We start from the raw sequence: 12,441 nt of genomic DNA on the forward strand, positions 1-12,441 counted from the left end.
ATGCATGACAATACCTGTTGTTTCATATAATGGTTCATATAATGTGTAAAGTGTTATAGTTGTGAAACAGATTCATATAATGGTTATTGTAATGGTTGATATGTTAATGTTAAAAAATTTGTGTGTATGGAAGCAAACAGTGAAACCATTTCATAATAAGATTGAAACGGATCCATGTATTGAAAACATGAAAATAACATATGTTTACTCTAACAATAGGTTGATTTGTGTAATGATGAAACGGTGAAACCATTTCATTCATGAAATGTAATGGTAAAAAAAAATTGTTCTATTATTCAAAAGATTTCATTATGTTAACTTGATTACAGTGTGTTTTATGTTTCAAAGTTTATTACGATATACCTAATTTCATCGGGTCCTTATTTTAACATATTTTTATGATGATGTTATTTTGTTTATAATATTTGAACATAAAATGAAGATATTTTTAGCAAACCTATAATTTTCAAGATTATTCGAACATTTTTTGTTAGATTTTTTGAAAGTATAAGATGATATATATAGTTTTTAAAACAACGATTTTGTTTCATTAATATTAGGATATACATGATCTTGTTGCCTCGATTATAGAATCATATGTTTTACATTTTTGCCCTTGTTTCAATTAAAAAATAAACTTTTATTTATTTATTTATTTTTATTTTCTAATATAAACTAATCTAATATTGACTATTGATCAAGAAAATGGATGAATGAGATTGGTTTGTAAGGTTTTCACAGATGAGGGTGGTTTTTATTTGATCCCTCTTCTATATATGTATGTATATATGTATAATATAGATATATATGTATAATATATATATATATATATATGTGTGTGTGTGTGTGTATAAGATCTCAAATAAAAACCATGTAAATGTTATATATTGTTCAAACCAATCTTGATTTTGTGTATTTTGAAATTTTTATGCAGTTACCAAATTAGTTGCAGATAACTGAGATAAGATTAACAGTAGATTTTGTAACCGATTTAATCTACATTATTGACATTGATTTGATAATATTTAGAGACATTTAGCTGCAATTCTTCGGGACACCAATGGGTCCTTTGTGGTAGCCGAACATGAACATCCACGCTAGTTGGTATCTCGTTGGTTAAAAAATATGAGGCCCTTGCTCTACTGGAAGCTTTATCATCGGCAATTGATCTGGGATATCAGATATTTGTTTTGGAACGGGATGCCACACAAGTTGTTACAACTGTCAACTCCCTTGAACGTGATGAGTCAAAATTTGGTGATATTATCTCAAGGACTCGCATGATACTTCTACAACGTGACTCCTCCTATGTCTGTTTCACTACGCGACAAGCTAACGAGACGCTCATGCATTAATACACCCTTCTCGTTTCTCTTCTTGTCTCGTCTCGTATTTTGATATGCCGAGTTTTTTGACTCGCTCTTTAATTGGCATATGCTCTTTGAAATTTCATTAATAGAAGCTTTATTTGTTTTAGAAAAGGGTATAATTGTCCTTTTTTGTATTCAACGATATATTACGCTTTGAAAGTTGGTTCTCCGAAATAATTGAAACAAAATACGGAACATTTTGATCAGAAAACACTTCCATTTCAATGCTGGTTTACTAACTTTACAAAAGTAAAGTTACAAGTAGAGATCGAACAAAAAAGTCCGAAACCCATATTGAAAGAGCTCGATCGGGGTCATCTTCGCATCCCGAGGCTAGCCGAGGCTTTTTCTTGCCCAATCACAGCATTGTAAGTAGTCCGATAATTTATGTAGATCACATAAAAAAAAAAAAAAAAAGAACTCGTTCGGTTTCAAAGTTTAGGAACCAATAACTGGACCATCTGTAATTGGTTCTCACTCGATCTAGTCTGGTTCGTTGGTTTTGTGGTTCGAACCAACTTATCCACACCCATAACGGAATTTCATGTTCATCAAAACTAGTAACGGAAACAAGAAAAAAGGGTCCTTCAAGAACAAATTTCGGTTCATTCAACTCTGCCTACGTATTTGAACATAACAATCGTCTGCCAAGATAAAAGAGGAAAGGATACATCAAATCTTGCAACCAAACCAAACCGACCCAGTAAATCTCACACTGTAATTATGATCAGGAGAAGTTAAGATTTATACAGACCTTACCTCTACGAGCATCTCTTTTGCAATTAAAACCCCATATGCTACTCGAAACCTTTTTCTCCATATCCAAGATCAGCAACTAACTAGCTCAAGTTATTTAGGAGAATAATCGTTCTGACGGATTATTTTTTTAAATGCATAACCTTCTGACATATTAATATGGTATTCTTGTGTTAGAGAACAAACATTATTTTGTTAGGCGTTCTTAAATTTATCAGAAGGTCATGCAGGTTATTCTCCTGAATAACCCCGGTCTGTGTACTTTACAACATATCGTAGTATAGTTCATGGGTCGGGTTAATAAAACCAAACAAATATAGTTAGTATAGATACGCGTTTATCTCATGTAAGCATCGGCTAGATAGCCCACAGGATACAGCACAGTTGGTTCTAGGGTGGTATGCACATAAAACACCGAGTTTCTGAAAAAATCTGATCTTGAAGCTAGTTTATGTACCATATATTGCTATAAACAAGAACGATACCTTTAAAGATCATTGCTCGTGAACGAGTTTATTGAGGAGTGCGGTCAAGAGGGCGTCTCTTCTCTCAGCCCGGGACTCTTCTCTCATCCGTCTCTGTTCTTCTTTCTCCCTCCACGACTGCTCGATCCTCATCCGCTCCATTTCGAGCCGTTCCATTGACTGCCGCCATTCTTGGTCAAACACCCGTCTTTCGTAATCGTGTTTCTCCATCAACTGTCTCCACTGCGTCTCGATCATCTCCTGTTGTTGGAAGAAATCATGGAGAATCTCTCGAATTGAATTATTTCCTGAACTCGGCTGTTTTGGAGTTGGAGGCTTGTCTAAACTTGAGGTCCGTGCCCGTTTTTCCCTTTCGGGTTTCTTTCTTGGAGGAACCGTGGCTTTTGCGATCTTGATTTCTTCATCCTCGTATTCATCTTCGTCTTCGGATAATTCTTCGAGCGATTGATATGAATCCATTTTTATGCCTCTCTTCTTTGAGTGGCTAGAAGTAGCTTCGGGATCAAAGGGTGTTGGTGGTGTGTTGCTTGTTCTTTCGGTGAATAGGGCATGCATTTCGTCAAAGAATGGGAACGAACGGGAGTTCTCTCGATCCAACGTCTCTTTTCCCTAATTGAAGATTTGAAACTCAGACCACAAAAGAGATTTTCAAGATATATTTAGCCATAATAAGGAAGACCATTAGCATCTACATCATTGACATGATGTGAGATGAACAGGGTTATTTAGAAGAATAACCTTCTGACGTATTTTTTCTTAAATGCACGACTTTCTAACAGATTCTGAGGCATTCTTATGTTAGGTAAATACGTTCTTAAATCTGTTAGAAGGTTATGCATTTAGAAGAAAATCTGTACGAAAGTTATTTACTTGAATAACCCGTTAACAATAGCATCAATTAAGCAAATGATGACGGAAGGCGCCGAGAGGTTCAACAGATAGAAAGTAAACGCGCCTATGTCCCATAAAAATTGCAACAATTTTGTATATTTTTATTGTATTCTTGTTGTCCCGAAATAAGCGTTCACATTTCTATTTATGTTTGTCCCAAAATAAGTGTTTTAGGGGCCGTTTACCAAACACTTACCCGTTAAGTGACTACCGGTAAAATTTAACACTATTATTTACATAACGAATAAGATTTTAGTCTATCAAAACGACATCGTATGCAACAATTTTCCCGGTAAGCGCTTACCGTGGTAAGAGTTGTCACTTACCGGATAAGACTCATGGTCCTTGTCTCGCTCTTACCGGGTAAGATTCTTGGTCCTTATCATATTCATCCGATGAGGTAATGTGACTTGGTAAGTGCCTACCTGAGTAAGCGTTTGGTAAACGGCCCCTTAGTTTCAAAAATAGATAATTAAATTCTCAAATTTGCCCTTAATTAATGCACAAATATTTAAGAGTTGTGAAGAGAGATAAATTAATTAAGGCTGAAGTTGTCATTTGGTTAACTAAAAAGTGTAATAATAATGCACGACTAAATCTATGTGTCATTTCTATTGTGGACACTTATTTTAGAACAGAGGGATTATATCATTACAACCAAACTCCACATGATCGTCATCAAATCCTATTAATTAATATCTGAGCTACTTATTGACCGCTATTTATCATTCAATAATTCACAAAAGCGAAAAGCTTCACAAGGTTCAAATAGCGTTGTGAATTTACTCAACGACACACAACTTTTTGTTGGAGTCTCGTATCACGTAGACACGGACCATCAAACCTGTATATATGTAGGAATCTTCCTTCTCTTTGTAAGGGATCTTTTAGAGAGAATTCCAATGGGTTCCACGTATCCTAATATGGTATCTGGGCAGGGTCTACCGCATCTAGAGATTACACTTTTTCGCTTCCGTTCTATGGTGATACCGTCTAGTCTTCGTTTGAGAGGCCGTGTTGGAGTCCGCATCAGCTAGGCACGGACCATTAAGCCAATATATATGTAGGAACCTCCCATATCTTTATCAAGAACTTTTTAGAGAGAATTCAAAGGGGTTCCACATGTCCTAACAAACAGATGGATTCATATACGTATAGATAACTTCAAGTTAAATTGTTGTTTGTTTGTTGTGCTGAATAACCGGTCTGAATGACAAAAATGACTGTTTTACCCCTTAGTCTAGATTAAGCACCAACTTCACAGAGATGACTAGTTTGTCGTGGCTTCTGATTTCACAAATGAGGTTCATGAAAATAAATTCTATTTGCTAAGGCTAATTCTGGCATGTTTGGGCACGAAAAAGCTCTGATTTAGAATATGATATGCTACTTACATTTTCTAGGATCCATCCATGTGGAGAATAATCTTCTAACGGATGTTTTTTTAAATGCATGACTTTCTGACAGATTTAACAACACACGTTACTAACAAAAGAATGCCTCTTCCTAACACGGAATTGCCTCTCAAACTGTCAGAAGGGTATTCTTCAAAATAAACCCCAAAAAAGTTCGATCACCATGGAAAGAGCACGTACTTAGACCTCACCACCTATGCAAACATCCAGTAAAAAACTATAGACCCGTACGAATATTTACAACTCTCACACTTGATTACTTTCAGGATATTTCTTCAACCTCCCTCTTGTTGCTACGAAGCATTCCATCATAAATTCTGAAATCGGAGCTGACCGAAATAAGCCAGCTAAGATTAAGGGGGTGTTTAGATATGCATCTAAATCAAGTTGCAGTAATCGGTTTTGATAGTTCGGCAAAAAAGAAATATGATTCAGATTATTTGGGAGACATAGTTGTTGGAATCCCACATCGGCTAGACTTTATCGTTTCTTCTTATTATATGTTAGAAACCTTCATTCTCTCCTAATGGCTTTTTTGAAGAAATATCTAATGGGTTCTACATATTCTTACATGGTATCAGAGCATACGTCTACCACTTTAGGGACTCAATGTTCCAGACAATTTGTGTCCATTTAGCCTCCAACAGAGGGCATCATCAGCTAGACTTGGACAATTTCTGCTGTTGGAACCTCTATTCTATACTCAAATCACTTTTTTGGAGAGTAATCCAAAGGGGTTCATGTACTTTTACATGGTTTCAGAGCCAAATTCAACCATTTTGGAGGTTAATCTAGTTAGGGCTCTTTACATCACTTCCAACAAGTAATTTCAAAGATTTATTGCTAAAATTAAACAAATAATTCAAGAAAAATGAAGAAATCTGGTACCTTATACCGATTAACGAGGTTTTTCCATTTGCATTTACACTGATCAGGAGTCCTTCTATACCCTATCTCCTTCATCTTCGCAGCCACCACCTCCCACAGACTTTTGTTACGCTTCGCCGTCGTGAAATCCCTTTCCAGCTCACCACGAATCGCAATGAAATCCCTCGTCTCCTGCTGGCTCCATGACGGTACCCGATCGTCCCTCCTCAAAAAATCCTCCGCATCTGCACCGCCACCGACCACCATCGCCGGTTGCCGAGGAGGAACATTCATCATCATCATCTGGGTCAATCCAGCTAGGGATTCGTTGTTATCCCTACCGCCACCGCCACCGCCACCGCCACTGGTGCTGCGAAACATAATCGTTTTACCAGATTCAGTTCAACAAGTTTGGATTTCGTTCATGAATTGCATTGTTCTTCCATTCCCCCAATTCTGTTGGGTGGGTTTGCATCTACTCCGGCGGTCAGATAGAGATTTGTGCCGGAAAAAAGTCAAAAAAGAGCTTTTGTGAGTTGACTGAGGTGGGAAAACACCCACCGAGTTTGGCAGAGTTTTCTATTTACAGGTTTATGTCTTTGAAAAACTTGTCCCCAACAAATCAAATTTGTTAATTATTTTTTATATTTTTATATTCACACATTTATTATGATTTATGATTACAAGCAAACTCCAACGAGATATATCTTGATTTTAATGTTTCGTTTTTTTATCTTAACTGATGTTATAATACAATTTTATATGCTTTTAAAAAAACGATAATATTTTTATTTTTGAATTAATCTAAATGTTATAAAAAATTTAAAAAAATAATGATATTAATATCAAACTAACTATTTTAAATTTTTCATTTTTTGCGTGTTTCTTTAATTCANTGTGTGTGTGTGTGTGTATGTGTGTGTATGTATATATATATATATATATATTTGTATGTATGTATGTGTGTATATTAATTTATAGATTAAAATGTTATGGAAAAAAGATATATAACATCTATTTAAAAATATTATCTGCCCAAGGTCTGAAAGATTTGAAATACTACTTATTGTAAAAATCATTACATTTTTGAAGTCACTATATTTCTAGCATGCTTTTGAATATAATATTCCAATTACTGAAAATAATTTAAATTTAATTGAAACTTGTATTTATATTATGTTCATAAAAAATCACTTTTAAATTGACATTTTTAAAAATATTTAAATAACTAAGATACAATTCTAATATTAATGCGAAGACACACACACACACATACACACACACACACACACATATATATATATATATATATATATATAACAAAAATGTAAAAGTATACTAGAAGGGTATTCGCATGATGCAGCATGATACATCTTGATTTTGATGTTTTGTTTTTTTCGTCTCAGTTAATGTTATAATACAGTTTTATGTGATTTTGAGAAAACGATAACGTTTTTATTTTTGAATAAATCTAAATATTATAAAATTTTGAAAAAAGATATTGATATGTCAAACTAACTATTTAAAATTTCTCATTTTTTGTGTATTTCTTTAATTAATTTTTTATTATTTTTGGTTTAATAATATAATTTTTATAAATAATTAAGTATTTTGTTAGAACTCAATGATTATCTTAATTATATTTTAGATTTTTTATATTTAAAATGAAATGATTATCATCTATTTGATTATGCTTATCTACAATTAGTTACACGAATTGAAACATGAAGTTTTAATAAATTGTATTTACGCACGATTTACTTGTAATCTTAAATTTTAAGTAATATGCATAAATAAACAATATTCCATGCATAAGAAAATGATTTTAAAGAGTTTTTATCAAATGTTTTATAATATAATATAGAAAGTTCGTAAACTATGGGTTTATATGAGTTGGGTTGAACGGTTTGAAGTATATGGTTAAAAAAAATCTAGAAATGGATTTATTATGGTAAATAAAAATTAATAAATGTCATGTACTGATCAATTATAATTGATATGATAAATTTATATCAAGTATCAGTTTTTTTAGGTTGATACATGTTGATATTAGTCTTGTACCAACTTCAGTACATATATGAACATTGTCATTTTGTACAAAATTTGAGTTTGCGGGTAATATAATACATGTGACATTTAAAAAAATTAGTTTTCTAAGAAGAAATAAAATTCTCCTTGTGGTCACGGAAGTTCAAATGCAGTGACTCCGGGTTATTTGCAAAAGCAGGTGGTCGCTTTAGGTTTAGTCGGCTTGCATAGCGGATTAGATATCCAGGTTAATAAAAAAAATTAGTTGCAAAAAATAAAACTTCAAAATGATGAAATGTTCAGACAAATTAGTAAAAATACAATGTTTAATATTCAATACTACAAAATGATATGACTTCTAAAACCGTGTACCGACCAAGTTTGCGTATGTGGTATGGTACTACTGACCAAATTTAATTTGTATGGTTGGTACATATGTTGGTTGGTTTGATTTGGTATAAAATTATCAATCTATTTAAAATAGTGGGTAACGAAACTGGTGATTATTTATCTTATAAACTTATTATCTATATTTTACATTATCTATTAAAATAGCAGATAACGAAACGGATAATGGATAAATGGTAAAACAAAATTTAATTTTGAACTGTAAATAAAATTGTTAAACTTCAGACATGTATATAAAACTTAAACTCATAAATATAATAAATATTTTGTATCTAATTTGTTATAGTAAACATTTTAATAGTACTCAAAATATAATCGTAATATAATGTTTTAAAAACAATATAAAAATGGTAAAACAACAATTTCTGATGTATTTATTTTTCCGACATCGTTTTGTTTCTTATTTAATTATCGGGAACTCTTTTATTCGATAAATATGAAAAGTAGTTAAATTACACATTAATGTAAGACACACATATATATATAAGATTATAAAAATATTAAATATTTAACTTAACATAATTATGTGTATATATCTTACACTAGAAGGGTGCTCGTGCAATGCATTGAGACATATCTTAATTTCAATGTTTCATTTTATTATTTATTTATGTCGATATAATACGGTTTTATGTGGTTTTGAGAAAGCGATAATGTTTTTCTTTTTGAATAAAATATAAATTTTAAAATATCATAAAAATTTGGAAAAAGTATATAGATATTAGTATTAAATTAACTATTTAAAAGTTCTTATTTTTGTGTAATTTGATTTAATACAATTTTTTTATTATAATTTAATCAATAGTAATTTAAGTTACATTTAATAATATATTTTTGTATAAAAATAATAATTAAGTATTTTGTTAGAGCTCAATGATTATCCTATTATATTTTAGATTTTTTTATATTTAAAATGAGATGTTTATCTTATATTTGATTATGTTTATCTGCAGTTAGTTACACGAATTCAACGATAGAGCTTTAATAAGTTATACTTAAGCACAATCTACTTGTAATCTTGAATTTTAAGTAATATGCATTAATACACAATATTTTATGCATAAAAATAGTTTTTAAAAGTTGTTGTCAAATGCTTTATAATATAGTATATGTACACATAGAGAAAGAGGTGTTTAATTTACAAATCACTTCATTAATACAAACTTTGCAAACTCATTTCCATTATTGATTTTACTGATCATTGGTTGAAAATAAATATGAGTTATTTATATTTAAAAAAAAAATTAATCACCTCCACCTAAATTAGAATTGAAAGGGTAAAATAGTCAAAAGATATTTTTGAATTTTTATTTTTATTTTCGATAATAATTAATGGTATGTGATGTTTTTGTAGCAATTTATATATTTATTTTTTATTCATGTTTTTCCATATTTTTTACCGGTTTTATGTTTTATGTTTCGTGTTTCATTTTTCATATTCTCGTGTTTTTTGTTTCATGGTTTCGTAAATAAAAAAACTCATGATTTCATTGTTCATGTTTTCATTAATAAAAAAACTCATGATTTTATAGTGAAAGGTTTCATGGTTTCATGAAAAAAAAAACTCAAAATTTTATGGTTCATAATTTCGTGAATATTTTTTATTTATGAAAATATAAAATATTTGGAAAAGATGAAATTTGAAATCCATAATTTTCTGAAAAAAATAAATAAATAAAAAGTATCCGGTTTTTACTAATTATCAAAGAAAAATAGTTGATTAAAAAATGGTTGAGATAATAGAATATTGATATTTTGTTAATTAACGTGTCCATTGCATAATTATATGCTTACCCTTATCAATAAAAAAAAATTGTTGAAATGGGTTTACACGTAGGCATGAGAATTGGTCATGACCTGTCGAAGAACCCAATCCACCCGTCCCGGTCAAGGATGGGGATTCCTTGCTAAACTGGGGATGAAGACAAGGATGAGGATCCTCGTTTGTTTCAAACTGGTGAAGGGTATTGGTCGCCCCGCCCGGCCCGGCCCGGCCCGGCCCGGCCCGGCCCGTTTACGTGATAAATATTAGTAAGTTAAATGTATGTAAATCGGGAATTCATAGTTTCATATATCCTAACTAGGTTTGGAAAAAAATTATTTTTTTCTATGGTAGTATGCAATATTTTGAATGTCAAATTAAAATATAATTACTCGATATATTTTGGTATGTGTGAGGTAAGGTTTTTTTTTGGATTAAGTTGAATTTCTTTTGGTTTTAGATTATTAATTATTATATGATGTTGTGATTTTTTTGTATTAAATTAAATTATTTTGGATTGTAGGTTTATTGTAAATATATGAAATTTAAACATGTGTGGTGTCTCACATATTTTATTTGAAATAACTTACATAAACAAGAAAAATTATTGTTGGAGATGGGGATGGGGATGGGGATGGGGACATGGATGGGAATTGAGGTCCTCGTCTCATCCTATCCCCACACCATTCACATGCCTATTTGCGCGGTTTATACAAACACGGGTGATTTGTAAAATATCGCTCCCGTGTGTGTGTGTGTATATATATATATGTGTGTGTGTATTAATATTTAACTTTATACAATTATATATATATATATATATATATACATATTTCGTAATAGATAATGGATAATGAAGAAAAATGTTTATCCATATCCTACCTACTAAAAATTCGGGTAAACAGGTAGCGAGTAATGAATAACGAAAACCTGTTTATCCATACTCTACCCATCTAAATTTCGGGTAAACGAGTAATGGATAAAAATTTCTTTAAACATACCCTTATCCAATGGATCAAAACATTACCGTTAACAAGTTTACCCTTACCCATTGTCAGCCCTACCAATAAAAAGTAGGTGGCAGCATTATTAATACATATAATAGACTAATACGTTGTATATAAGTATAAATAAAATTTATCGAAATTTCATATTAGCTACGAGTTGGCATGTTGGGTTGGGTTGAGCTAGGTCTAACCCAATTTCAACCCTAATGATTGACATGTTGGCGAGTTAGGTTAAATTGAGTTGTTTGGGAGTTGGGTTGAACAAGTTGGCCGTTTTCTATACAGCCCTGACACAAACCACAAAATAAAATTTATACCAATATAACAGTTATAAAAATACATATATCTTCAAGATTTAAAAAACACTTGGCAAGTTGAAAAAAATTAAACAAATCCACCAATAATAATTGAAGTTTTAGAAAACATTGAACAAGTCAAGGGACGAAAATGGAATTTTGGATTTTCATTTTTAATAGATTTCGGATTTTATTTATTTATGGGACAATTAAGAAATGACAACTACAAATATTAATGTCCTATACAGTTTTTTTAATTAGGTCATAAAAGTTGAAGTTAAAACATTAAACTAAATATAATCAACACATGTGTATTTGGTGGTCGATTCAGTCCAAACTGCAGAGCAGACTAGACCGAGCGAGTTGGCTGTCTGTTAGAGCGGACCGGACCGGACCGTCAGATCGCTCAAATCGCCCAAAATGGTCCGATTCAATTTGTTCAATCGGTGTGAATAGTCTAATGATTTTTTGAACATCCTCCATTTAGATAATCACCTTCGCCGCCTTCAGACATCTTAATATCACCCCGTCAATGCAAAATCAATAATGCAACTCCCAATAGACCAATCAACAATGAGGGCCCTGGTACTAGATATATATTAGGTGTTGTTGTATTACTAGGTGTCGTGTAGTTTACAATAATCATATGTAACACCCCAAGTCCAGTGGCCAAAATGTGTGAATATCCCCAGTCGAAGGGATCAAGGTCCACGGTCAAGGAAATGGTCGAGAATGACCTAAAATGAAGATACATCTCGATTTTAATGTTCTATTTTATTCTTTATCTCTGTCGATGTTATAATACGATTTTATGTGTTTTTAAGAAATCAATAATGATTTTATTTTTGAATAAAATATAAATTTGAAAATATCATAAAAATTTGAAAAAAATATCAATGTTCACATCAAATCAATATTTAAAAGTTCTCATTTTTATGTAATTTATTTATTTTTATAATTTAATTTAAGTTTAATAATGAAATAATTTATTTTTGGTTTAATAATATAACATTTTATAAAAATAATAATTAAGTATTCTGTTAGAACTCGATGACTATTCTAATCATATTTTAGATTTTTTCTATTTAAAATGAGATGTTTATCCTGTATTTTGATTATGTATATCTGCAGTTAGTTACACGAATTCAAACATAAA

General features: G+C 31.3%; 1 protein-coding gene across 2 annotated transcripts; it reads right to left on the reverse strand.

The window, feature by feature from the left end:
• Positions 1-1,883: 1,883 nt before the first annotated feature.
• On the reverse strand, positions 1,884-6,321 carry LOC112529671 (trihelix transcription factor GT-3b-like). 2 transcript variants are annotated; one of them, XM_025141010.1, is made up of 3 exons: positions 5,806-6,321; positions 2,612-3,220; positions 1,884-2,014 (listed from the first exon to the last, which is right to left on the reverse strand). In XM_025141010.1, the coding sequence occupies exons 1-2, from the start codon at positions 6,163-6,165 to the stop codon at positions 2,621-2,623; spliced, it is 960 nt and encodes a 319-aa protein (XP_024996778.1). In that variant the 5' UTR covers positions 6,166-6,321; the 3' UTR covers positions 1,884-2,014; positions 2,612-2,620. The 2 variants fall into 2 exon arrangements, with proteins under 2 accessions (XP_024996778.1, XP_024996777.1); XM_025141009.1 differs by lacking the exon at positions 1,884-2,014 and having other exon boundaries at positions 2,046-3,220.
• Positions 6,322-12,441: the final 6,120 nt, after the last annotated feature.

The sequence above is a fragment of the Cynara cardunculus genome (genome assembly GCF_001531365.2).
Source record: "Cynara cardunculus var. scolymus isolate 2C chromosome LG 16, CcrdV1, whole genome shotgun sequence".
NCBI classification, from domain to species: Eukaryota; Viridiplantae; Streptophyta; class Magnoliopsida; order Asterales; family Asteraceae; genus Cynara; species Cynara cardunculus.

What these genes read in the sequence shown, in the direction of transcription:
- LOC112529671 (XM_025141010.1), bottom strand. Translation starts at nt 6,165, where the DNA reads ATGTTTCGCAGCACCAGTGGCGGTGGCGGTGGCGGTGGCGGTAGGGAT. An exon ending in ACCTCGTTAATCGGTATAAG is followed by an intron (nt 3,221 to 5,805) that starts GTACCAGATTTC and finishes ATCTTCAATTAG; the next exon opens with GGAAAAGAGACGTTGGATCG.